General features: G+C 50.5%; 1 protein-coding gene across 2 annotated transcripts; it reads right to left on the bottom strand.

The window, feature by feature from the left end:
- LOC142396283 (uncharacterized) lies at positions 1-26,525 on the bottom strand. Of its 2 annotated transcripts, XM_075478840.1 has the most exons (9): positions 25,573-26,525; positions 23,609-23,881; positions 17,204-17,440; positions 16,040-16,210; positions 13,434-13,565; positions 13,263-13,334; positions 9,541-9,707; positions 9,019-9,291; positions 1-1,317 (listed from the first exon to the last, which is right to left on the bottom strand). In XM_075478840.1, the coding sequence occupies exons 1-9, from the start codon at positions 25,835-25,837 to the stop codon at positions 1,141-1,143; spliced, it is 1,767 nt and encodes a 588-aa protein (XP_075334955.1). In that variant the 5' UTR covers positions 25,838-26,525; the 3' UTR covers positions 1-1,140. The 2 variants fall into 2 exon arrangements, with proteins under 2 accessions (XP_075334955.1, XP_075334956.1); XM_075478841.1 differs by lacking the exon at positions 13,263-13,334.
- Between the last annotated feature and the right edge of the window lie 198 nt (positions 26,526-26,723).

A 26,723-nucleotide genomic window follows, 5' to 3' on the forward strand; every position in this document is an offset into this window, starting at 1 on the left:
TTTTGGTGTTTTGTTGGTTCCCTCAGAGGAAAGATAATAGCCGCTTTCGGACAGAGTAGTCATAAGAATGCAGTTATCAGAACTACCCTACTCGAATTTCGTTCTGATAACTGTCCTTCCCCAGCGGAACTGTTTCAGTCTGCATTCGCACATGAGTCGGGACTGATGCGCCGCGCACAGCCGTCTGCGTCAGTGACGTGTTACGTTAGCCGTTTAGCGCCACATTCAACAACAAAACAAAACAAAACCGGTAAAAGTAAAAAACACCACAAAGAAGCTAACATGGAGAGCGGGGAGGCCACCATGTTCATGGTCTGCATGATGGTGATATTAATCATGGACGATCACATCAGGCATCTAATATCGAGGCTGGAAGAGCTCACAGAGAGTCAGGATCGAGCGCAGGCGATACTTCTTCGTTTCATGAAGGAAGAAAGGAGAGCAGCGCGCTGCAGACAAAGGAGACAACGTGTAAGTTTAACTTATTAAACACCCGCCGGTTCTGTCTGTGTGGTATGATGAAACATTTCAGCCGTGATAGCATGACATGGGGCGTAGCTACCGACCACCACACACCTCCGTCAGATTAGTTCTATAGAACCATGAAAAGACCCGACCTCAGAGAAGGAGCTGAAATGGTTATAAGAACTAAGGGAGAAAGCCCCGAGTTCCTGTATGTCCGAACACAGGAGAAAACGGCCCCGCGGATTAAAAGGTTATTAGAACTGCCAAAGGTTCCTACAGTCCGAAAGCGGCTAATGAGGTGAAACTAATAGAAAAGAAAAGAGGGAGAAGATGAGAAGATAAAGACTGAAGAGAGGAAGTAAAGAAAGGAAATAAAAGGGAAAGGAGAGAGGACACTGGTGTAAAGACAAAAATAGAAATGGATGATTGGATCTGAAATGTTTAAGTGCCCAAGAGATGTGTTGTGCACGCACACATGCGCACTACCAAAGCACAAACTGGTGTCAGCCTCCGAGATGATCTGCCCTCTCGCTGAACTCAGAAACACAGGAACACTGAGGACACGGCGCTCAGGACACACTGAGATGAGCCGGAGTTACATCATAAAACACTGAAACAGAAGTCTGACACACACAGAGCAGCAGGTACGAAGGCAAACAGTGTCCTGATGTCTCCTCAGTTGGTCCTCCTGAACTTCTGGTGCCAGAGGGCGGTCGGCAGGTTCTGGCAGCCCTGGAACTCTCGCCGCATCTCGCTGTCTGTCAGAGGCGGCGTGGCGTTGCAGGGCGCGCCCGCCAGCGTCACGTTTAAAAGGCCGGCCCACGGCTCCAGGAGACGAGCTGCCCCGGCACCCTGAAAACACCGTCAGAGGAGGTCAGAGGAGGTCGGAGGAGGTCAGAGGTCGGAGGAGGTCGGAAGGGGTCGGAAGGGGTTGGAGGAGGTCGGAGGAGGTCGGAAGGGGTCGGAAGGGGTTGGAGGAAGTTGGAGGAGGTCGGAAGGTGTCGGAAGGGGTCGGAGGAAGTTGGAGGAGGTCGGAAGGGGTCGGAAGGGGTTGGAGGAAGTCGGAGGAGGTCGGAAGGTGTCGGAAGGGGTTGGAGGAAGTTGGAGGAGGTCGGAAGGTGTCGGAAGGGGTCGGAGGAAGTTGGAGGAGGTCGGAAGGGGTCGGAAGGGGTTGGAGGAAGTTGGAGGAGGTCGGAAGGGGTCGGAAGGGGTTGGAGGAAGTTGGAGGAGGTCGGAAGGGGTTGGAAGGAGTTGGAGGAAGTTGGAGGAAGTTGGAAGAGGTCGGAGGAGGTCGGAAGGGGTCGGAAGGGGTTGGAGGAAGTTGGAGGAGGTCGGAGGAGGTCGGAAGGGGTCGGAAGGGGTTGGAGGAAGTTGGAGGAGGGCGGAAGGGGTCGGAAGGGGTCGGAAGGGGTTGGAGGAAGTTGGAGGAGGGCGGAAGGGGTCGGAAGGGGTTGGAGGAAGTTGGAGGAGGTCGGAAGGGGTCGGAAGGGGTTGGAGGAAGTTGGAGGAGGTCGGAAGGGGTTGGAAGGAGTTGGAGGAAGTTGGAGGAAGTTGGAAGAGGTCGGAGGAGGTCGGAAGGGGTCGGAAGGGGTTGGAGGAAGTTGGAGGAGGTCGGAAGGTGTCGGAAGGGGTCGGAGGAAGTTGGAGGAGGTCGGAAGGGGTCGGAAGGGGTTGGAGGAAGTTGGAGGAGGTCGGAAGGGGTCGGAAGGGGTTGGAGGAAGTTGGAGGAGGTCGGAAGGGGTTGGAAGGAGTTGGAGGAAGTTGGAGGAAGTTGGAAGAGGTCGGAGGAGGTCGGAAGGGGTCGGAAGGGGTTGGAGGAAGTTGGAGGAGGTCGGAGGAGGTCGGAAGGGGTCGGAAGGGGTTGGAGGAAGTTGGAGGAGGGCGGAAGGGGTCGGAAGGGGTTGGAGGAAGTTGGAGGAGGGCGGAAGGGGTCGGAAGGGGTTGGAGGAAGTTGGAGGAGGTCGGAAGGGGTCGGAAGGGGTTGGAGGAAGTTGGAGGAGGTCGGAAGGGGTTGGAAGGAGTTGGAGGAAGTTGGAGGAAGTTGGAAGAGGTCGGAGGAGGTCGGAAGGGGTCGGAAGGGGTTGGAGGAGGTCGGAGGAAGTTGGAGGAGGGCGGAGGAGGTCGGAAGGGATCAGAAGGGGTTGGAGGAGGTCGGAGGAAGTTGGAGGAAGTTGGAGGAGGTCGGAAGGGGTTGGAGGAAGTTGGAGGAGGTCGGAAGGGGTCGGAGGGGGTTGGAGGAGGTCGGAAGGGGTCGGAGGGGGTTGGAGGAGGTCGGAGGAAGTTGGAGGAGGTCAGAGGAGGTCGGAAGGGGTCGGAAGGGGTTGGAGGAAGTTGGAGGAGGTCGTAAGGGGTCGGAGGGGGTCGGAGGAGGTCGGAGGAAGTTGGAGGAAGTCGGAGGGGGTCGGAAGGGGTTGGAGGAAGTTGGAGGAGGTCGTAAGGGGTCGGAGGGGGTCGGAGGAGGTCGGAGGAAGTTGGAGGAAGTCGGAGGGGGTCGGAAGGGGTTGGAGGAAGTTGGAGGAGGTCGGAAGGGGTCGGAGGGGGTTGGAGGAGGTCGGAGGAAGTTGGAGGAGGTCAGAGGAGGTCGGAAGGGGTTGGAGGAGGTTGGAGGAGGTCGGAGGAAGTTGGAGGAGGTCAGAGGAGGTCGGAAGGGGTTGGAGGAGGTTGGAGGAAGTTGGAGGAAGTTGGAGGAGGTTGGAAGGGGTTGGAGGAAGTTGGAGGAGGTCGGAAGGGGTCGGAGGGGGTTGGAGGAGGTCGGAGGAAGTTGGAGGAGGTCAGAGGAGGTCGGAAGGGGTCGGAAGGGGTTGGAGGAAGTTGGAGGAGGTCGTAAGGGGTCGGAGGGGGTCGGAGGGGGTCGGAGGAGGTCGGAGGAAGTTGGAGGAAGTCGGAGGATGTCGGAAGGGGTCGGAAGGGATTGGAAGGGGTTGGAGGAAGTTGGAGGAGGTCGGAAGGGGTCGGAAGGGGTTGGAGGAGGTCGGAAGAGGTCGGATGGAGGAAGTCGGAGGAGGTCGGAAGGGGTTGGAGGAGGTCGGAGGAAGTTGGAGGAGGTCAGAGGAGGTCGGAAGGGGTTGGAGGAGGTTGGAGGAAGTTGGAGGAAGTTGGAGGAGGTCGGAAGGGGTTGGAGGAAGTTGGAGGAGGTCGGAAGGGGTCGGAGGGGGTTGGAGGAGGTCGGAGGAAGTTGGAGGAGGTCAGAGGAGGTCGGAAGGGGTCGGAAGGGGTTGGAGGAAGTTGGAGGAGGTCGTAAGGGGTCGGAGGGGGTCGGAGGAGGTCGGAGGAAGTTGGAGGAAGTCGGAGGATGTCGGAAGGGGTCGGAAGGGATTGGAAGGGGTTGGAGGAAGTTGGAGGAGGTCGGAAGGGGTCGGAAGGGGTTGGAGGAGGTCGGAAGAGGTCGGATGGAGGAAGTCGGAGGAGGTCGGAAGGGGTTGGAGGAGGTCGGAGGAGGTCGGATGGAGGAAGTCGGAGGAGGTCAGAAGGGGTTGGAGGAGGTCGGAGGAGGTCGGATGGAGGAAGTCGGAGGAGGTCAGAAGGGGTTGGAGGAGGTCGGAGGAGGTCGGATGGAGGAAGTCGGAGGAGGTCGGAAGGGGTTGGAAGTAGTTGGAGGAGGTCGGAAGGGGTCGGAAGGGGTTGGAGGAAGTTGGAGGAGGTCGGAAGGGGTCGGAAGGGGTTGGGGGAAGTTGGAGGAGGTCGGAAGGGGTTGGAAGGAGTTGGAGGAAGTTGGAGGAAGTTGGAAGAGGTCGGAGGAGGTCGGAAGGGGTCGGAAGGGGTTGGAGGAGGTCGGAGGAAGTTGGAGGATGGCGGAGGAAGTCGGAGGAGGTCGGAAGGGGTTGGAGGAGGTCGGAGGAGGTCGGATGGAGGAAGTCGGAGGAGGTCAGAAGGGGTTGGAGGAGGTCGGAGGAGGTCGGATGGAGGAAGTCGGAGGAGGTCAGAAGGGGTTGGAGGAGGTCGGAGGAGGTCGGATGGAGGAAGTCGGAGGAGGTCGGAAGGGGTTGGAAGTAGTTGGAGGAGGTCGGAAGGGGTCGGAAGGGGTTGGAGGAAGTTGGAGGAGGTCGGAAGGGGTCGGAAGGGGTTGGAGGAAGTTGGAGGAGGTCGGAAGGGGTTGGAAGGAGTTGGAGGAAGTTGGAGGAAGTTGGAAGAGGTCGGAGGAGGTCGGAAGGGGTCGGAAGGGGTTGGAGGAGGTCGGAGGAAGTTGGAGGAGGGCGGAGGAGGTCGGAAGGGGTCAGAAGGGGTTGGAGGAGGTCGGAGGAAGTTGGAGGAAGTTGGAGGAAGTTGGAGGAAGTTGGAGGAGGTCGGAAGGGGTTGGAGGAAGTTGGAGGAGGTCGGAGGATGTCGGAAGGGGTCGGAAGGGGTCGGAAGGGGTTGGAGGAAGTTGGAGGAGGTCGGAAGGGGTCGGAAGGGGTTGGAGGAGGTCGGAAGAGGTCGGATGGAGGAAGTCGGAGGAGGTCGGAAGGGGTTGGAGGAGGTCGGAGGAGGTCGGATGGAGGAAGTCGGAGGAGGTCAGAAGGGGTTGGAGGAGGTCGGAGGAGGTCGGATGGAGGAAGTCGGAGGAGGTCAGAAGGGGTTGGAGGAGGTCGGAGGAGGTCGGATGGAGGAAGTCGGAGGAGGTCGGAAGGGGTTGGAAGTAGTTGGAGGAGGTCGGAAGGGGTCGGAAGGGGTTGGAGGAAGTTGGAGGAGGTCGGAAGGGCTCGGAAGGGGTTGGGGGAAGTTGGAGGAGGTCGGAAGGGGTCGGAAGGGGTTGGAGGAGGTCGGAAGAGGTCGGATGGAGGAAGTCGGAGGAGGTCGGAAGGGGTTGGAGGAGGTCGGAGGAGGTCGGATGGAGGAAGTCGGAGGAGGTCGGAAGGGGTTGGAGGAGGTCGGAGGAGGTCGGATGGAGGAAGTCGGAGGAGGTCGGAAGGGGTTGGAGGAGGTCGGAGGAGGTCGGATGGAGGAAGTCGGAGGAGGTCGGAAGGGGTTGGAGGAGGTCGGAGGAGGTCGGATGGAGGAAGTCGGAGGAGGTCGGAAGGGGTTGGAGGAGGTCGGAGGAGGTCGGAAGGGGTCGGAAGGGGTTGGAGGAGGTCGGAGGAAGTTGGAGGATGGCGGAGGAAGTCGGAGGAGGTCGGAGGAAGTTGGAGGAGGTCGGAGGAGGTCGGAGGAGGTCGGAAGGGGTTGGAGGAGGTCGGAGGAGGTCGGAGGAAGTCGGAGGAGGTCAGAAGGGGTTGGAGGAGGTCGGAGGAGGTCGGATGGAGGAAGTCGGAGGAGGTCGGAAGGGGTTGGAAGTAGTTGGAGGAGGTCGGAAGGGGTCGGAAGGGGTTGGAGGAAGTTGGAGGAGGTCGGAAGGGGTCGGAAGGGGTTGGGGGAAGTTGGAGGAGGTCGGAAGGGGTTGGAAGGAGTTGGAGGAAGTTGGAGGAAGTTGGAAGAGGTCGGAGGAGGTCGGAAGGGGTCGGAAGGGGTTGGAGGAGGTCGGAGGAAGTTGGAGGATGGCGGAGGAAGTCGGAGGAGGTCGGAAGGGGTTGGAGGAGGTCGGAGGAGGTCGGAGGAGGTCGGAAGGGGTTGGAGGAGGTCGGAGGAGGTCGGAGGAAGTCGGAGGAGGTCAGAAGGGGTTGGAGGAGGTCGGAGGAGGTCGGATGGAGGAAGTCGGAGGAGGTCAGAAGGGGTTGGAGGAGGTCGGAGGAGGTCGGATGGAGGAAGTCGGAGGAGGTCGGAAGGGGTTGGAAGTAGTTGGAGGAGGTCGGAAGGGGTCGGAAGGGGTTGGAGGAAGTTGGAGGAGGTCGGAAGGGGTCGGAAGGGGTTGGAGGAAGTTGGAGGAGGTCGGAAGGGGTTGGAAGGAGTTGGAGGAAGTTGGAGGAAGTTGGAAGAGGTCGGAGGAGGTCGGAAGGGGTCGGAAGGGGTTGGAGGAGGTCGGAGGAAGTTGGAGGAGGGCGGAGGAGGTCGGAAGGGGTCAGAAGGGGTTGGAGGAGGTCGGAGGAAGTTGGAGGAAGTTGGAGGAAGTTGGAGGAAGTTGGAGGAGGTCGGAAGGGGTTGGAGGAAGTTGGAGGAGGTCGGAGGATGTCGGAAGGGGTCGGAAGGGGTCGGAAGGGATTGGAAGGGGTTGGAGGAAGTTGGAGGAGGTCGGAAGGGGTCGGAAGGGGTTGGAGGAGGTCGGAAGAGGTCGGATGGAGGAAGTCGGAGGAGGTCGGAAGGGGTTGGAGGAGGTCGGAGGAGGTCGGATGGAGGAAGTTGGAGGAGGTCAGAAGGGGTTGGAGGAGGTCGGAGGAGGTCGGATGGAGGAAGTCGGAGGAGGTCAGAAGGGGTTGGAGGAGGTCGGAGGAGGTCGGATGGAGGAAGTCGGAGGAGGTCGGAAGGGGTTGGAAGTAGTTGGAGGAGGTCGGAAGGGGTCGGAAGGGGTTGGAGGAAGTTGGAGGAGGTCGGAAGGGGTCGGAAGGGGTTGGGGGAAGTTGGAGGAGGTCGGAAGGGGTTGGAAGGAGTTGGAGGAAGTTGGAGGAAGTTGGAAGAGGTCGGAAGAGGTCGGAGGAGGTCGGAAGGGGTCGGAAGGGGTTGGAGGAGGTCGGAGGAAGTTGGAGGATGGCGGAGGAAGTCGGAGGAGGTCGGAAGGGGTTGGAGGAGGTCGGAGGAGGTCGGATGGAGGAAGTCGGAGGAGGTCAGAAGGGGTTGGAGGAGGTCGGAGGAGGTCGGATGGAGGAAGTCGGAGGAGGTCAGAAGGGGTTGGAGGAGGTCGGAGGAGGTCGGATGGAGGAAGTCGGAGGAGGTCGGAAGGGGTTGGAAGTAGTTGGAGGAGGTCGGAAGGGGTCGGAAGGGGTTGTGAGGGGTTGGAGGAAGTTGGAGGAGGGTGGAGGAGGTTGGAAGGGGTCGGAAGGGGTTGGAGGAAGTTGGAGTAAGTTGGAGGAGGTCAGAGGAGGTCGGAAGGGGTCGGAAGGGGTTGGAGGAAGTTGGAGGAGGTCGGAAGGGGTTGGAAGGAGTTGGAGGAAGTTGGAGGAAGTTGGAAGAGGTCGGAGGAGGTCGGAAGGGGTCGGAAGGGGTTGGAGGAGGTCGGAGGAGGTCGGATGGAGGAAGTCGGAGGAGGTCAGAAGGGGTCAGAAGGGGTTGGAGGAGGTCGGAGGAGGTCGGATGGAGGAAGTCGGAGGAGGTCAGAAGGGGTTGGAGGAGGTCGGAGGAGGTCGGATGGAGGAAGTCGGAGGAGGTCGGAAGGGGTTGGAAGTAGTTGGAGGAGGTCGGAAGGGGTCGGAAGGGGTTGTGAGGGGTTGGAGGAAGTTGGAGGAGGGCGGAGGAGGTCAGAGGAGGTCGGAAGGGGTTGGAGGACGTCAGAAGGGGTCGGAAGGGGTTGGAGGAGGTCGGAGGAGGTTGGAAGGGCTCGGAAGGGGTTGGAGGAGGTTGGAGGAAGTTGGAGGAGGTCAGAGGAGGTCGGAAGGGGTTGGAGGAGGTCGGAGGAGGTCGGATGGAGGAAGTCGGAGGAGGTCGGAAGGGGTTGGAGGAGGTCGGAGGAGGTCGGATGGAGGAAGTCGGAGGAGGTAAGAAGGGGTTGGAGGAGGTCGGAGGAGGTCGGATGGAGGAAGTCGGAGGAGGTCGGAAGGGGTCGGAAGGGGTTGGAGGTAGTTGGAGGAGGTCGGAAGGGGTTGTGAGGGGTTGGAGGAAGTTGGAGGAGGGCGGAGGAGGTAGGAAGGGGTCGGAAGGGGTTGGAGGAAGTTGGAGGAAGTTGGAGGAGGTCAGAGGAGATCGGAAGGGGTCGGAAGGGGTTGGAGGAGGTCGGAGGAGGTCGGAGGAAGTTGGAGGAGGTCAGAGGAGGTCGGAAGGGGTCGGAAGGGGTTGGAGGAGGTCGGAGGAAGTTGGAGGAGGTCAGAGGAGGTCGGAAGGGGTTGGAGGAGGTCGGAAGGGGTTGGAAGGGGTCGGAAGGGGTTAGAGGAAGTTGGAGGAAGTTGGAGGAGGTCAGAGGAGGTCGGAAGGGGTTGGAGGAAGTTGAAGGGGTCGGAAGGGGTTGGAGAAAGTTGGAGGAGGTCGGAAGGGGTCGTAGGAGGTCGGAGGAGGTCGGAGGAGGTCGGAGGAGGTATGAGGAGGTATGAGGAGGTATGAGGAAGTTGGAGGAGGGCGGAAGGGGTCGGAAGGGGTGGGAGGAAGTTGGAGGAGGTCAGAGGAGGTCGGAGGAGGTCGGAGGAGGTCAGAGGAGGTCGGAGGAGGTCGGAGGAGGTCGGAGGAGGTCAGAGGAGGTCGGAGGAGGTCGGAGGAGGTCGGAAGGGGTGGGAGGAAGTTGGAGGAGGTCAGAGGAGGTCGGAGGAGGTCGGAGGAGGTCGGAGGAGGTCGGAAGGGGTTGGAGGAAGTTGGAGGTCAGAGGTCAGAGGAGGTCGGAGGAGGTCAGAGGAGGTCAGAGGAGGTCGGAGGAGGGCGGAGGAGGTCAGAGGAGGTCAGAGGAGGTCAGAGGAGGTCGGAGGAGGTCGGAAGGGGTTGGAGGAAGTTGGAGGAGGTCAGAGGTCAGAGGAGGTCAGAGGTCAGAGGAGGTCGGAGGTCGGAGGAGGTCGGAGGAGGTATGAGGAGGTATGAGGAAGTCGGAGGAGGTCTGAGAGCAAGAATAAAGTCTCTCTGGAGACTTGCCTTTCCCAGGTGGTCCAGCAGGCAGGTGGCGGGGAGGATCAAAGACCAGCTGCTGTCATCCCAGCCTGAACTCAGCTTCTGGGTCTGGTAGGCGTAGCTCTGCCAGGCCTGACTCTGGATCAGAACCACGTTGATGTGTTTCTGGGACCCCCGTAGCCTCTTTGACAGGACGCCGCTGTAGCTCTGATCCACGAACAGCAGGACGCGGATCGCTCTGCAGCCGGCCAGGTCCGCCAGCAGCTCGTTCACGGAGTAGCGCTCCTTCAGATCGGCCTGAACAGAGGGGGCACGCAGGACTTTTACATTCAGGCCCTGCTCAAATAATAACCACACAACTTTCTACATATTCTGACCCTAATTAGGGTTCAGCTGAGTTATTAAATCATAACTTAGACATTAGACTTACTGGACCTACTGTCCAGATCTGCACCAGAAGTTATTGGGCTCCTCTCCTCCAACCAGTTTTATGACATTTCAACATGTCAGTGTGCGTGTGCGTGTGCGTGTGCGTGTTCTTCTTACAATTCCATTCAGGTTGGCGTCCCATAGCAGCATGGTGCCGTCGTTGCGTGTCGGCGAGTTCAGGTACAGAACCAGAGTGTCGGCACAGTGCTGCTTCCTGCAGACGTATGACACGTGGTTACGGATCACTGCTTTCTCCGTCGCAGAGTACACGCCCTCCAGATCGTCTGTGTGGGAAGGAGGACAGAGTCAGAGATGTTCTACAGCTGATCACATGGTCTGCTGGCAGATGAATCTTTTTCACAACAGTCCATTATAAAAGAATACCATCATTTTGACAGATATTTACTTTATTTCATGTCAGACTAAATATATTTAATAATTTATCTCTACAGCTTCATTTCATCTGTTAACAAACATCATTTCTGCATCTCAGACCTGCAACACATCCCATAAAAGTCAGGACAGAGAACCTTCTCCCACTCTGTGTCGTTTCCCCTAAAGTTGTTCTTTCTGGATCTCTGAAAGCAGAATTTCAGTCTCAGAGACCCTAAAGTTGTTCTTTTTGGATCTCTGAAAGCAGAACTTCAGTCTCAGAGCTCCTAAAGTTGTTCTTTTTGGATCTGTGAAAGCAGAACTTCAGTCTCAGAGCTCCTAAAGTTGTTCTTTTTGGATCTCTAAAAGCAGAACTTCAGTCTCAGAGCCCCTAAAGTTGTTCTTTCTGGATCTGTGAAAGCAGAACTTCAGTCTCAGAGCCCCTAAAGTTGTTCTTTCTGGATCTCTGAAAGCAGAACTTCAGTCTCAGAGCCTCTAAAGTTGTTCTTTCTGGATCTGTGAAAGCAGAACTTCAGTCTCAGAGCCCCTAAAGTTGTTCTTTCTGGATCTGTGAAAGCAGAACTTCAGTCTCAGAGACCCTAAAGTTGTTCTTTCTGGATCTGTGAAAGCAGAACTTCAGTCTCAGAGCCCCTAAAGTTGTTCTTTCTGGATCTCTAAAAGCAGAACTTCAGTCTCAGAGACCCTAAAGTTGTTCTTTCTGGATCTCTGAAAGCAGAACTTCAGTCTCAGAGCCCCTAAAGTTGTTCTTTCTGGATCTGTGAAAGCAGAACTTCAGTCTCAGAGCCCCTAAAGTTGTTCTTTCTGGATTTCTGAAAGCAGAACTTCAGTCTTAGAGTCCCTAAAGTTGTTCTTTCTGGATCTCTGAAAGCAGAACTTCAGTCTCAGAGCCCCCAAAGTTGTTCTTTCTGGATCTCTGAAAGCAGAACTTCAGTCTCAGAGCCCCTAAAGTTGTTCTTTCTGGATCTCTGAAAGCAGAACTTCAGTCTCAGAGCCCCTAAAGTTGTTCTTTCTGGATCTCTGAAAGCAGAACTTCAGTCTCAGAGACCCTAAAGTTGTTCTTTCTGGATCTCTGACAGCAGAACTTCAGTCTCAGAGCCCCTAAAGTTGTTCTTTCTGGATCTCTGAAAGCAGAACTTCAGTCTCAGAGCCCCCAAAGTTGTTCTTTCTGGATCTCTGAAAGCAGAACTTCAGTCTCAGAGCCCCTAAAGTTGTTCTTTCTGGATCTCTGAAAGCAGAACTTCAGTCTCAGAGACCCTAAAGTTGTTCTTTCTGGATCTCTGAAAGCAGAACTTCAGTCTCAGAGACCCTAAAGTTGTTCTTTCTGGATCTCTGACAGCAGAACTTCAGTCTCAGAGCCCCTAAAGTTGTTCTTTCTGGATCTCTGAAAGCAGAACGTCAGTCTCAGAGCCCCTAAAGTTGTTCTTTCTGGATCTCTGAAAGCAGAACTTCAGTCTTAGAGTCCCTAAAGTTGTTCTTTCTGGATCTCTGAAAGCAGAACTTCAGTCTCAGAACCCCTAAAGTTGTTCTTTCTGGATCTCTGAAAGCAGAACTTCAGTCTCAGAGCCCCCAAAGTTGTTCTTTCTGGATCTCTGAAAGCAGAACTTCAGTCTCAGAACCCCTAAAGTTGTTCTTTCTGGATCTCTGAAAGCAGAACTTCAGTCTCAGAGCCCCTAAAGTTGTTCTTTCTGGATCTCTGAAAGCAGAACTTCAGTCTCAGAGCCCCTAAAGTTGTTCTTTCTGGATCTCTGAAAGCAGAACTTCAGTCTCAGAGCCCCTAAAGTTGTTCTTTCTGGATCTCTAAAAGCAGAACTTCAGTCTCAGAGCCCCTAAAGTTGTTCTTTCTGGATCTCTGAAAGCAGAACTTCAGTCTCAGAACCCTTAAAGTTGTTCTTTCTGGATTTCTGAAAGCAGAACTTCAGTCTCAGAGCCCCTAAAGTTGTTCTTTCTGGATCTCTGAAAGCAGAACTTCAGTCTCAGAACCCCTAAAGTTGTTCTTTCTGGATCTCTAAAAGCAGAACTTCAGTCTCAGAGACCCTAAAGTTGTTCTTTCTGGATCTCTGAAAGCAGAACTTCAGTCTCAGAGCCCCTAAAGTTGTTCTTTCTGGATCTGTGAAAGCAGAACTTCAGTCTCAGAGCCCCCAAAGTTGTTCTTTCTGGATCTCTGAAAGCAGAACTTCAGTCTCAGAGCCCTTAAAGTTGTTCTTTCTGGATCTCTGAAAGCAGAACTTCAGTCTCATAGCCCTTAAAGTTGTTCTTTCTGGATCTCTGAAAGCAGAACTTCAGTCTCAGAGCCCCTAAAGTTGTTCTTTCTGGATCTCTGAAAGCAGAACTTCAGTCTCAGAGCCCCTAAAGTTGTTCTTTCTGGATCTCTGAAAGCAGAACTTCAGTCTCAGAGCCCCTAAAGTTGTTCTTTCTGGATCTCTGAAAGCAGAACTTCAGTCTCAGAGCCCCTAAAGTTGTTCTTTCTGGATCTCTGAAAGCAGAACTTCAGTCTCAGAGACCCTAAAGTTGTTCTTTCTGGATCTCTGACAGCAGAACTTCAGTCTCAGAGCCCCTAAAGTTGTTCTTTCTGGATCTCTGAAAGCAGAACGTCAGTCTCAGAACCCCTAAAGTTGTTCTTTCTGGATTTCTGAAAGCAGAACTTCAGTCTCAGAGCCCCTAAAGTTGTTCTTTCTGGATCTCTGAAAGCAGAACTTCAGTCTCAGAGTCCCTAAAGTTGTTCTTTCTGGATCTCTGAAAGCAGAACTTCAGTCTCAGAACCCCTAAAGTTGTTCTTTCTGGATCTCTTAAAGCAGAACTTCAGTCTCAGAGCCCCCAAAGTTGTTCTTTCTGGATCTCTGAAAGCAGAACTTCAGTCTCAGAACCCCTGAAGTTGTTCTTTCTGTATCTCTGACAGCAGAACTTCAGTCTCAGAGCCCCTAAAGTTGTTCTTTCTGGATCTCTGAAAGCAGAACTTCAGTCTCAGAGCCCCTAAAGTTGTTCTTTCTGGATCTGTGAAAGCAGAACTTCAGTCTCAGAGCCCTTAAAGTTGTTCTTTCTGGATCTCTGAAAGCAGAACTTCAGTCTCAGAGCCCCTAAAGTTGTTCTTTCTGGATCTCTGAAAGCAGAACTTCAGTCTCAGAGCCCCTAAAGTTGTTCTTTCTGGATCTCTGAAAGCAGAACTTCAGTCTCAGAGCCCCTAAAGTTGTTCTTTCTGGATCTCTGAAAGCAGAACTTCAGTCTCAGAGCCCCTAAAGTTGTTCTTTCTGGATCTTCGTACGAAAAAAGTGAGAAATTTAGATAAAAATAGGAAAATGTTCTTGCATGAGGCCCATTGTTTTAAACACATTTGTGGACAAACTGGAGATCCTCTGAACATCTTTGCTCCTCACAGACTCAGCCTGTCATGGACACAGTCACCTGTTTACATCACCTGCTTAATACGTTATAATTAATTCGTTATTTACCAGCTATAAACTGCCCCTCGCCCCAATGTTTTTGGCAGATGCTCCAGGGCTGAAACATCAGAATGGATGAATCTTAACAAATCAAATGAAGCTGATGAGACAACATTTTAAATATCTTGGGTGCATACTGTTTGCAATCAAATACATTTATTTATTTATTTATTTTTTTACCAGGAAGCTGTCCACTGCTGGCGAAGAAGGTCTTGATGTGATCTTTATGGAAGCCGTTGTTTCGGAGCATTTTATAGAACCTCTGAAGGTTTTGTGCGTGACGCTGGAACGTCATCTGGTGCCGCCAGCCGCCTGAAAACACACAAACATCTGTTATTGTTTCATAGATTTTAAAAAATTCCGTCTACAGACACATTTAAAACTTGCACAACTTTGCCTACATAACATGAATGAACATCCTTTGTCATTTTTGTGTGGACAGGCGTAGGATCTTTGAGCTCATTGACCGAAACACTTTCTGATGTCACGCCAGCTGAACACGAGAATTTTTTTTATTTATAAACTTTCTCATCATCTTAAAAAGATAAAAGTGTTTAGTTGAAGGTAAACTAGTGGCTGATGCCATCTCTGTCATGAGCTCCATCTGACTGATGTAATTTCCACCTCCTCACTCCTCTCTGCCCTGTACGTATCCTGATGTTCCATACATACTACATACTGCATACTGCATACTACATACTACATACTACATACTGCATACTACATACTGCATACTACATACTGCATACTACATACTGCATACTACATACTACATACTACATACTGCATACTACATACTGCATACTACATACTACATACTGCATACTACATACTACATACTACATACTGCATACTACATACTACATACTACATACTGCATACTACATACTGCATACTGCATACTACATACTACATACTACATACTGCATACTACATACTGCATACTGCATACTACATACTGCATACTACATACTGCATACTGCATACTACATACTGCATACTGCATACTACATACTGCATACTACATACTACATACTGCATACTACATACTACATACTGCATACTGCATACTACATACTGCATACTACATACTACATACTGCATACTACATACTACATACTGCATACTACATACTGCATACTACATACTACATACTGCATACTACATACTACATACTGCATACTACATACTACATACTACATACTGCATACTACATACTACATACTGCATACTGCATACTACATACTACATACTGCATACTACATACTAAATACTGCATACTGCATACTACATACTACATACTGCATACTACATACTACATACTGCATACTACATACTACATACTGCATACTACATACTACATACTGCATACTGCATACTACATACTACATACTGCATACTACATACTACATACTGCATACTGCATACTACATACTGCATACTACATACTACATACTCATCGATCAGACAATATGCAGAGCGTTTACCCACAATGCATTTCGCTCCTGCCCGAGCCGAAATCAGCCGGCCTGAAGCTGATTTCTCTTAAGCTCTAAACTCTGTAAACTTTAGCAACATTTGAAACATTTTCAGGTGAGAAAGTAGTCGTTTAGATCCCCAACGTGTTGAAAACCTGACAAAATACCGGCTGTTTACCATTTTGTTCCCACGAATTTGGCGCTACTAAAGCTAGCCGCAGTGAGCAACGCACTTCCGGTTATTTTCACAAAATAAAATACCCGTTGCCTTTTATCATAGGGAAAGCCATTACCATACAATTGGTGCTTTTGTTTTGAAAACAGGAAGTGAACGTACCCTCGTTGTAGCTAGCTTGAAACTGCCGTTTTGACAGGAAATGACGATCGGCGACGTCACGTTACGTTGCATCTTGGGTAGTTTGAGTATGAGTAGTAACCTCATGATGCATACCCAACATTTCAGAGAATCTAGTATGCATCCGGGAACTTAAAAAAAGTTAAAGTTAGTAGGAGTAGTAGGAGAAGTAGGCGGTTTCGAACACAGCCGGGAGTCTTTCTTTGCATCTTCTTCAGATTTTCAACTGAGCTTTTTTTCTGTGAAAACAGATTTCTGAGCTTGTTTGGATGCTGCTGGAAGGACTTCTGCTGGGAACTCTGGTAGTTTTTTACATCTGTTATGATGCGTAACTATGGCAACAGGAAAGCTGTCAACCTGCTGGAGCAGCTAACTGAGCTTTCAAAAGCCCAAGTAGTGCCTGGAATAAGACTCCAGATCAAGATGAGTTGAAGAGAAGATGTTTAGGATGCAGAGCAGCAACAAAATGGAGGAAAAGGAGGAGGAAGTTAAAACCATTTCTTCCCCTGATCATCGTGGGAAATGTGAGATCTCTGGTGAATAAAATGGACGAGCTTGGAGCCCTGATGAGAAAACAGCAGGAATATCAGGCAGAAACCTGGCTGCAGGAACAGCTCTAACAGCTCTCTGCTCAGCTTTAAGACTATCCGGGCAGACAGAGACTGCAGACAGAGCGGTAACAGGAAAGGAGGAGGATCACAGAGGATCACTAAGTTTGCTCTAAAGCTGAGCAGAAGTTTGCTGATAACTTACAAAATGTGTCTTATTGTTTGTTTGTTTTTCTTTCAGAGATATTTAGGTTTTGAGTAAACTGAGGCGTGTTTGTGTCTCAGGTCGTCATCCCCTGACCGACCTCATTTATTTGCTCTGATGTTGCTTTGTTTTATTCATGTTCGGGCATATTTGCATCATTTAGATGTCAGATGTCAGAAAGAAAAGACGAACAGTCCAACCTGAGATGAGCACGGCGTGGTCGCAGGTCTGGTAGAGACGACAGGACAGGTGGGTGGCCAGCGGCTGCTGGTGGCAGCGTCTGGTGTTTTTGTTCAGTTCGCAGCTTGAGACGGGCAGACTGGGCGAGCTCATGGGCAGCGGCTGAGGACACCTGGCGAACTCTGCGTGGTCTGTCGGAGGAGGAAAGGTTCAAAATGAAGAGAGGCACGGGAGCTCATCCCACAGACTGGCATCGGGTCAGATCAGCCTGAGGATGCAGGTGTCTAAACTAACAATTATAGATTTCTTAATCTCCAGATAGCTGCAGCGTGCCAGGTGAGGGTTTGTGGTTTTATGCCGGGATTTCCTGTGTTTGTCGGAACAGAAAGTTAACATTTTCCCAGCAGTCTTTCCCACAAAGACCAGGTGTGGGTGGTCTCAGCTTCACACGAGAACTATTGAACAAGTCACCACAATCAGGATCTTTACCTCTGCAGAGCACCGCAGCGACGCTACAGAGGAAAGCTGCTGAGATTTATCGTCTCCAGAGTCTCCTGACAGGATGCAGTTGTTGGGTAGAAACATTGAAACTCCTCTCAGGATGATCTGTCGTGTTACATCAGCATCATCATCATTAGGTCTGACTTTAAACTGACCTGCAGAACCGCTGGCATTCAGCTGACCAACACATAGGACCTGATTCCCAGTAAAAGAAAGACAATCTGTCTTCCAAGAGCCGCATGTGTGTGTGTGTCGGATGCAAAACACAACAACAATTTAACAAGAAAGCCCGACAGCTTAACAAATGAAGAAAACAGCTTTTAGAAAACACGTTAAAAACAACCCGACAGAAAAAACTAAAGAGAAATACCAGCAAAAAAGAGAAAAACCAACGAAAAAAGAGAAAAACCAACGAAAAAAGAGAAAAACCAACGAAAAAAGAGAAAAAAAGGGGGGAAAAAAGGGGAAAAACAACAAAAAAACAACAAAAAACAACAAAAAAAGAAAAAACAACAAAACAAGGGAAAAAACAACAAAAAAGGGAAAAACCAAAAAAAGGAGAAAAAACCGCATAAAAAGGAAACTTTCAAGATACAACAAGAAAACACAAAAAACAGCAAAAACTCACCGAGGAAACAAAAGAAAATGTTTTTTAAAACGTGGCCCTAACAACAGATTCCTACCAACACATCTCAGTCTCTGTGTTCGGTTGCTGTCTCCGACGGCGACCACCAGCGGCAGGAAGTGGACCTCACAGAACCCTCCGACGGCGCGCTCCAGCAGACGGCCGGCGCCGGCGCCACCGCGCAGCGCCCCAGCTGCCAGCCGACTGCTTCCAAAGAGCCTCTCAGGTCCAGCCTGGCGGCGCTTCAGCTGGTTCTGACACCGACCCTTCAGCGCCAGAGTCAGACAGTCCTCACCTGAAGGCAAAGGACAGAAGACAGAAGACAGGTGTGAGGCAGGTGTGAGGCAGGTGTGAGGCAGGTGTGAGGCAGGTGTGAGGCAGGTGTGAGGCAGGTGTTCAGCACCAGAACCAACAAGAAAAGAAAATGTGAAGACTGACGAGGGGAAAATGGACTAAATCCACCGGCCAGACGGCCATGAGAAACCAGAACAGGGGAACCAGAATATGACCAAGAAATGCTGTTCTTACATCCTTCCATCCATCCATCCATCCATCCATCCATCCATCCATCCATCCATCCATCCATCCATCCCACCATCCATCCATCCATCCCACCATCCATCCATCCATCCCACCATCCATCCATCCATCCATCCATCCATCCATCCATCCATCCATCCATCCATCCATCCATCCATCCCACCATCCATCCATCCATCCCACCATCCATCCATCCATCCATCCATCCATCCATCCATCCCACCATCCATCCATCCATCCATCCCACCATCCATCCATCCATCCATCCATCCCACCATCCATCCATCCATCCATCCATCCATCCCACCATCCATCCATCCATCCATCCATCCATCCATCCATCCATCCATCCATCCATCCATCCATCCATCCATCCATCCATCCCACCATCCATCCATCCATCCATCCATCCATCCATCCCACCATCCATCCATCCCACCATCCATCCATCCATCCATCCATCCATCCATCCATCCATCCATCCATCCCACCATCCATCCATCCATCCATCCATCCATCCATCCCACCATCCATCCATCCCACCATCCATCCATCCATCCATCCATCCATCCATCCATCCATCCATCCCACCATCCATCCATCCATCCCACCATCCATCCATCCATCCATCCATCCATCCATCCATCCCACCATCCATCCATCCCACCATCCATCCATCCATCCATCCATCCATCCATCCATCCCACCATCCATCCATCCATCCCACCATCCATCCATCCATCCATCCATCCATCCCACCATCCATCCATCCATCCATCCATCCATCCATCCATCCATCCATCCATCCATCCCACCATCCATCCATCCATCCCACCATCCATCCATCCATCCATCCATCCATCCATCCATCCATCCATCCATCCATCCATCCCACCATCCATCCATCCATCCATCCATCCATCCATCCATCCATCCCACCATCCATCCATCCATCCATCCATCCATCCATCCATCCATCCATCCATCCCACCATCCATCCATCCCACCATCCATCCATCCATCCATCCATCCATCCATCCATCCATCCATCCATCCATCCATCCATCCATCCATCCATCCCACCATCCATCCATCCATCCATCCATCCATCCATCCCACCATCCATCCATCCATCCATCCATCCATCCATCCATCCATCCATCCATCCATCCATCCCACCATCCATCCATCCATCCATCCATCCATCCATCCATCCATCCATCCATCCATCCATCCCACCATCCATCCATCCATCCATCCATCCATCCCACCATCCATCCATCCATCCATCCATCCCACCATCCATCCATCCCACCATCCATCCATCCATCCATCCATCCATCCATCCATCCATCCATCCATCCATCCATCCATCCATCCATCCATCCCTCCCTCCCTCCATCCATCCCACCATCCATCCATCCATCCATCCATCCATCCATCCTTCCTGGGATACACAGTCGGACGGGGACTGGTCAAGCCGCAAGAAGCCAAAATTCTGGCCATACAGGACTGGCCACAGCCAATCACCAAAAAGCAGGTGAGATCCTTTTTGGGTCTAGCGGGATGCTATAGACGTTTCATTGCAAACTTTGCTACCATTGCAGCGCCCCTGACAGAGCTGACGACCAAACATCCACTCAAGGATGGTGAAGTGGAATCCGGCAGCAGAGGCGGCCTTCGAGAACCTGAAACGGGCCCCGTGCTCCAGCCCAGTCTTGATGGCACCGGACTTCGAGAGAGAATTTATCGTTCAGACCGATGCTTCGGAGGTGGGTCTGGGGGCTGTGCTCGCCCAAGTGTATGAAGGTACGGAGCATCCTATTCTCTACTTGAGCAGGACACTACTTCCAAGAGAGAAGAACTACTCCACAGGAATGCCTCGTCATCACCTGGGCCCTAGAATCCCTGCGCTACTACCTCCTGGGCCGGCGCTTCACAGTAGTGTCGGACCATGCACCCCTGCAGTGGATGGCTAGGAACAAAGAAACCAATGGTAGGGTCACCAGATGGTTCTTGAGTTTGCAAGCTTTTAATTTTTCAGTTGTTCACAGGGCAGGCAAGCGTCACGGCAACGCGGATGCCCTGTCTCGGCGAGATGTCCTCTTCACCTCCTTCAGCCCGACGAGGACATCGGTCCAGGGGGGGAGGATGTGTGATGTCACGAGAGGCTGCATCATGGATGGGTGCTACGTTCCAGTGAGATGGCTCCAACCACAACTCGCCATGGCTCCATCTGGTGGTGGAGTTGAGAACTGCACCCCTCTCCACAAGGCATCTCAACACAGCTGTGGCTACTAAGGGCTGATGATTGCTTGAGCTCAAGAGCTCAGTGCTGCATTCTCTCAGATGGGGAGCTACTGTTGGGAGAGATTTGCTTGTGGACGGATCCTTTCACTGTGGAAACTCTTATGGACTGTTTCTCTCACGCCTGGGAATAACTTACCTGGAAACTTACCTGGAAATACGTGTGAGTGACTTTGTTGAACACTACCAGAGAGACTGAGCAATTGAAGATTTCTATTGAAAAGACTTTTGGTTTGAAGAAGATTCATTTAAGTTCCCCTTTAAAGAGCCACGGGCCAAGATTTATGTTGAATGTTTACAACGAAGACCTTTGTTTTAAGTTATGAACTTTGATACCCTTTGTTAAACTTCCCCAAGTACAAAATAAAACTTGTGTCCTCGCACTACTTGAACTGCCCTGCTGATAACTTGCCTCTCGTGGTATCACACCATCCATCCATCCCTCCATCCATCCATCCATCTATCCATCCATCCATCCATCCATCCATCCATCCATCCTCCATCCTCTATCCAATCATCCATCCCTCCCTCCATCCATCCATCCCTCCATCCATCCATCCATCCATCCCTCCATCCATCTAATCATCCATCCCTCCCTCCATCCATCCATCTATCCATCCATCCATCCAATCATCCATCCCTCCCTCATCCATCCATCCAATCATCCATCCATCTATCCATCCATCCATCCATCCATCCATCCATCCATCCATCTATCCATCCCTCCCTCCCTCCCTCCATCCATCCATCCATCCATCCATCCAATCATCCATCCCTCCCTCCATCCCTCCATCCATCCCTCTCCATCCATCCATCCATCCATCCATCCATCCCTCCATCCATCCATCCATCTATCCATCCATCCTCCATCCTCTATCCATCCATCCATCCCTCCATCCATCCATCCATCCATCCATCCTCCATCCTCTATCCAATCATCCCTCCCTCCCTCTATTCATCCATCCATCCATCCATCCAATCATCCATCCATCCATCCATCCATCTATCCATCCATCCATCCAATCATCCATCCATCCTCCCTCCATCCCTCCATCCATCCATCCATCTATCCATCCATCCTCTATCCAATCATCCATCCCTCCCTCCATCCATCCATCCATCCATCCAATCATCCATCCCTCCATCCATCCATCTATCCATCCATCCATCCCTCCCTCCATCCATCTATCCATCCATCCATCCAATCATCCATCCCTCCCTCCCTCCCTCCCTCCATCCATCCATCTATCCATCCATCCATCCAATCATCCATCCCTCCCTCCCTCCCTCCCTCCATCCATCCATCATCTATCCATCCATCCATCCAATCATCCATCCCTCCCTCCCTCCCTCCATCCATCCATCCATCCATCCAATCATCCATCCCTCCCTCCATCCATCCATCCATCCATCCAATCATCCATCCCTCCCTCCCTCCATCCATCTATCCATCCAATCATCCATCCATCCATCCATCCATCCATCCATCCATCATCCCTCCATCCTTTATGGGTTGTCCATAATAGATCATGTTTCTTTTAAACCTACATTTAAAACGTTCTCAACCTAAAAACATTATCTCAGACGCTGCTTAACACCCAAAGAGTTCAGGCCCACTACCTTTTCTGCGGTTTTGCCCTTTTTGCCCCATTTCCCCCCCCCCCCCAGCCTCTGTTAAATCTCTTCCCTCCTTTCTTCAGGAGGTTTAAATGAGGTGGAAGGAAAGTTTCCCTTTAACTGGAGCCATCTATGGGACCCAGCAGGTGGCTCGGAGCTGCGTGAGCAGGTATGAATAATTGACAGATGTGCGTTCGTGTGACATCGGCCCAAAGTCACCTCAACATCTGGCTCTAACCTCTCTCACAGCAGGGGGTCAGAAACTCGCACATTTCTGTCCCTTCAGATCAGATTCTTCATCTCTTCCTCCTGGCTGAAGCTGCTGTTTGCCACCACCAAGATGGAGCAAATGTTTCTCTGTTCGACCTTTCAATCAGAACCGCCGCTGATCTCCTGATTTTAATCTGTTTCTGTTTTCCTCCGCTTCAGATTCACACGGTAAACAAACAGAGATGCGTGGATGAAGACTTCCAGAAACGGCCCAAATATTTGCTTTACTTGTTCTTCTTTTGAATTCCATTCAAGCCTCTTTTATCTGTTCAAGTGAGTCCAATTACGAGGTGAATCGAGGTGAAATGCAGCTAGCTAACCCAACCCCAGGCCCAAATGCAGCTAGCTAAACCAACCCCAAGCCCAAATGCAGCTAGCTAACCCAACCCCAGGCCCAAATGCAGCTAGCTAACCCAACCCCGAGCCCAAATGCAGCTAGCTAACCCAACCCCGAGCCCAAATGCAGCTAGCTAACCCAACCCCAGGCCCAAATGCAGCTAGCTAACCCAACCCCAGGCCCAAATGCAGCTAGCTAACCCAACCCCAAGCCCAAATGCAGCTAGCTAACCCAACCCCAAGCCCAAATGCAGCTAGCTAACCCAACCCCGAGCCCAAATGCAGCTAGCTAACCCAACCCCGAGCCCAAATGCAGCTAGCTAACCCAACCCCAGGCCCAAAGGCAGCTAGCTAACCCAACCCTGAGCCCAAATGCAGCTAGCGTGAGCCCCAGCGAATGTGGCGGAGCCACTCGAAAACATACAACACTCAATTTTTTGGGTCAGAAAAATAACGCCACAGTTACTTTGCTGAGTAACTAATTACTTTTACAATGTGGTAACTGAGTTACTAACTCAATTACTTTTTGGGAGCGGTAACTAGTAACTAATTACTTTTTAAAAGTAACTTGACCAACACTGGTCTTCAGGGGCTGTTGTGATTATTTTTTCACGTCATGTCATGGTAAAAGCAGGAACCGCTGATCGGGCCTTTGGTAAGTTAGAGCTGGGTCCAGATTGAGGCAGAGTTCCTTATAACGCTGACACGATGTCCCGTATCTGAATGTTTGCTGTTGCATTCACACATTAACATGCCTTCTGAACACAGTCATGATTCATCAGCATGAAGGGATGCTACATTAATATTCTTCATGATTTCCAACACAAAAACATCCAAATTCAGTCAGTTCCAGCTGTGAGGCCAAAACTAGCAACCTCGTTCTCTATGGATCAGACGCATTTGGGAGATTTTTTTTAGATACAGTCGGCCTTCCTTCTGCCTAATATAAGCCCAAACCTGTAAACTACAGCTCTGCCAAATGGGATGCAGCAGAAGTCCATCCATCCTATTGTTTTTTTTAAATATCATAATAATATGAAATGATTTTGTTCTGAGATGTGCAGTACCTCATGTCACCTGCATGGGGCGCTAGTTTAGAGGACGCTTCAGTGGGTCACTTTTAAGGATATGGAGGAAGAATCTAAGAGTTGTTAGGGTTAAAATGTTAAAACAGGAAAGACGGAGTGAACACAAACACATCATCTGCATAAAAATTCACAAAATTAATAAAAAAAAATTGAAATTTTTTTTTTTCAAAAAATTAATTTTGGAAAAAGAATTTCTGCAACATATCAAAGTCAATGAGTTCTGCTTATTACTTCAAATGTGAGATTTTATTTAGATGCACCTGAACAGAAGTAAAAGAATGATACGAACAGACCGCCAGGCTCACCCAGGTAAATGCCGTCCAGGTGGGAGCATCTCTTCTTCGTCACATTCACGTCCACGTAGAAGAGGACCACGGGGTGTCCGAAGTTCTCCCCCGGGCTCGGGTCGAGCACCAGCACGGCGTCGTGGGCGGTGAAGCCGGGTAGAGCCTGCTGGTGTCGGTGCGGACCCTGCCCTCTGTTCAGCATCCGCCCGACGCTGAATCCCCCTCGCAGCTTGGAGCTCAGCATCCCGCCCGAGGAATCTGGCAGGATGGCCAGAACTTTGCCTGATGGACCTGCACAGATGCAGGAAGAAGTGGACCTTTAAAAGCTCTGGGTACAGGTGTCATGAACAGCCTCTGAAAACCAGCAGGTTATAATGGAGATCTGGGCTTTATCAGGTAAGTTTGAACTCTTTATTAATCCACATGTTTTATTACACAGATCAATATTAGATAAAGAAATAACTGAAAATGTAACCTGTGAAACAAGCCTGAAATAAACAAGTGAAGTTAATATAAATATATTCATACATATATTAGGGCTGGGCTTTTATTTTGTAGAGGTCTGTCGCTCACAGGCTTTTATTTTGTAGAGGTCTGTCGCTCACAGGCTTTTATTTTGTAGAGGTCTGTCGCTCACAGGCTTTTATTTTGTAAAGGTCTGTCGCTCACAGGCTTTTATTTTGTAAAAGTCTGTCGCTCACAGGCTTTTATTTTGTAAAAGTCTGTTGCTCACAGGCTTTTATTATTGTAAAAGTCTGTCGCTCACAGGCTTTTATTTTGTAAAGGTCTGTTGCTCACAGGCTTTTATTTTGTAAAAGTCTGTTGCTCACAGGCTTTTATTTTGTAATGGTCTGTTGCTCACAGGCTTTTATTTTGTAAAGGTCTGTTGCTCACAGGCTTTTATTTTGTAAAAGTCTGTTGCTCACAGGCTTTTATTTTGTAAAAGCCTGTTGCTCACAGGCTTTTATTTTGTAAAAGTCTGTAGCTCACAGGCTTTTATTTTGTAAAGGTCTGTAGCTCACAGGCTTTTATTTTGTAAAAGTCTGTAGCTCACAGGCTTTTATTTTGTAAAAGTCTGTTGCTCACAGGCTTTTATTTTGTAAAAGTCTTTAGCTCACAGGCTTTTATTTTGTAAAAGTCTGTAGCTCACAGGCTTTTATTTTGTAAAAGTCTGTTGCTCACAGGCTTTTATTTTGTAAAAGTCTGCTGCTGTCTGCTGTGGAACAGGAAAAGAAAGTAATCGGCGGATCCACCAAACATGGAGAAGGGTACGGAACTTTTACTCGGCCATTTTCATGTTAAAGTTCTTCCAGACGGCGGAGTCGACAGAACCAAAGTCATCTGTAAACACTGCCAAGTTGAATTGTCTTCTCAGCGTAGTAGTTCCAGTCTAAAATATCACTTAAAGGCAAAACACACAACTGATAGCAGCAAGTCATTCAAGGAAACAGACAGTGGAGCGAGGCTTCTACATAAAAACTACAGAAAGATGCTGATGTTAAAAGTGTGTTTGCACAACAAATGTTATGGCACTTTCATTCATATGGCAGCACATTTAAAATAAAGCTAAATGCTAAAAGCTATACGCTACTTTTGGATTCATTTTGGGATTTTGCGCACAAATGAGATTAATCGTGATTAATCAGGGAAATCATGTGATTAATCAGATTAAATATTTTAATCATTGCCCAGCCCTGATATTTATATATGAATATATGGTTCAATTTAATAAAAAAAAAAAAATACAAAAATTCTATAAATTAATTTGTACATCAGTAATGTAACATTAGAAAATAAAATAAATAGAGATTCGAATATATATATCATTTTTAAAATCATAATAACAACAATATTAACTATCTTTTACATTTGTCTTTACTTTTATTGGTTTAACTAAATTAATTTACTGAAATGTTCTTCCATAAGCTGGATGCATTATTAGCATTATTAGCGGGTGTTTGCGGGTCAGCTGACGTCCTTACCTGCGGCGGCGCGCGGCTCCGACACGTACACGGCCACGGAGGACAGCGGCAGGTGCGCGAGCCGCCGGCACTCGGCCTCGGACACGGAGGCCACGCGGAAGCAGCGGTCCAGCTGGTCCCACTGCAGAGACTGCAGACCCGAGCGGACCCAGCGCTCCAGCCGGCCCGGGGCCGAGCTGCCCGGGGCCGAGCTGCCTCCGGCGGCCACGGACAGAGCGGCGTGGAGGATGGAGAGGAGGGCCGCAGGGAGCACCAGGAGCCGCATCCTCACCCGGAGTCTGCACCTTTGGGTTTCTGGGTCTGACTGTCGGTGGGATTTTACTTCTTCTTCTTCTTCTGTTGTTTTTTACTCTTGCTTTTCTTCTTGTCTCATAATTTCTGCCTTTTTTGCTTTTTTCTGCTCAAACATTCCTGTTTTCTGACCTCCCTTTAAGATATTTTGCCTCTTTTTTCCTCTTATTCCTTCACTTTTGACTTGTTTCCGTTGAATTCTTTCACTTCTTCTTCTGTTGTTTGATTAAGTCTTGCAGGAGAACCAAATAAAGATGATAGAGGCGTTTCCTCTCTGTGTCCTACAGCATCAGCAGGAGGAATAAAACACGTCCTCGGTCTGCCTTTCAACTTTTTTACGCTAAACGAAAACCACTTTTCTTCTGTTTTCACCTGTTCTCGTTCTTTAATTCTTCTTCTTCTCTTTCTCTCTGAGACACAGACATCCTCCTCCAGCTCACATCTGTCCACGCTTCACTTTCCCCTCTTTATCCCGTGTTCATCTGGAAAAACATGGATCCAGTATCCTGAAAAGGTGGCAGTTTCCACTCTCTCCTCCCCCTCTTCTTCTCTTTTTGCCTTTATTCCTCTTTCTTGTCGGTTCTTTTCTTGGTTTGGTGGAGGATCCGCTCGGTCCTGCAGCTCGTCTGCAGCTCTGAGGAAACAAGCTGCTGCTGCTCTCTTTATCCGTCACACTCACACTCCACACATCGTCTGCAAGCTCTGACATGCCGGGGAGGGAGGGAGGGATGGGAGGGATGGGAGGATAAGTGAGGATGGAATGAGAGTGCAGGGCAGGATGACAGGGGAGATAAAAGAGGGGATGAAGAAGGGAGAGGGGAGGAAAAGTTAGAAGAAACGTGACAAAACGAAGATGTGGA

Source organism: Odontesthes bonariensis, chromosome 12 (genome assembly GCF_027942865.1).
Source record: "Odontesthes bonariensis isolate fOdoBon6 chromosome 12, fOdoBon6.hap1, whole genome shotgun sequence".
NCBI classification, from domain to species: domain Eukaryota; kingdom Metazoa; phylum Chordata; class Actinopteri; order Atheriniformes; family Atherinopsidae; genus Odontesthes; species Odontesthes bonariensis.

Bases quoted from the DNA above. Each gene is read 5' to 3' on its own strand.
- LOC142396283 (XM_075478840.1), bottom strand. From the start codon at position 25,837: ATGCGGCTCCTGGTGCTCCCTGCGGCCCTCCTCTCCATCCTCCACGCC. The intron at 17,441-23,608 runs GTGAGCCTGGCG...CTTTGCCTTCAG, and splicing joins CCTGGACGGCATTTACCTGG to GTGAGGACTGTCTGACTCTG. The intron at 13,335-13,433 runs GTAAAAAAATAA...TGATTTGTTAAG, and splicing joins CAGCAGTGGACAGCTTCCTG to ATTCATCCATTCTGATGTTT.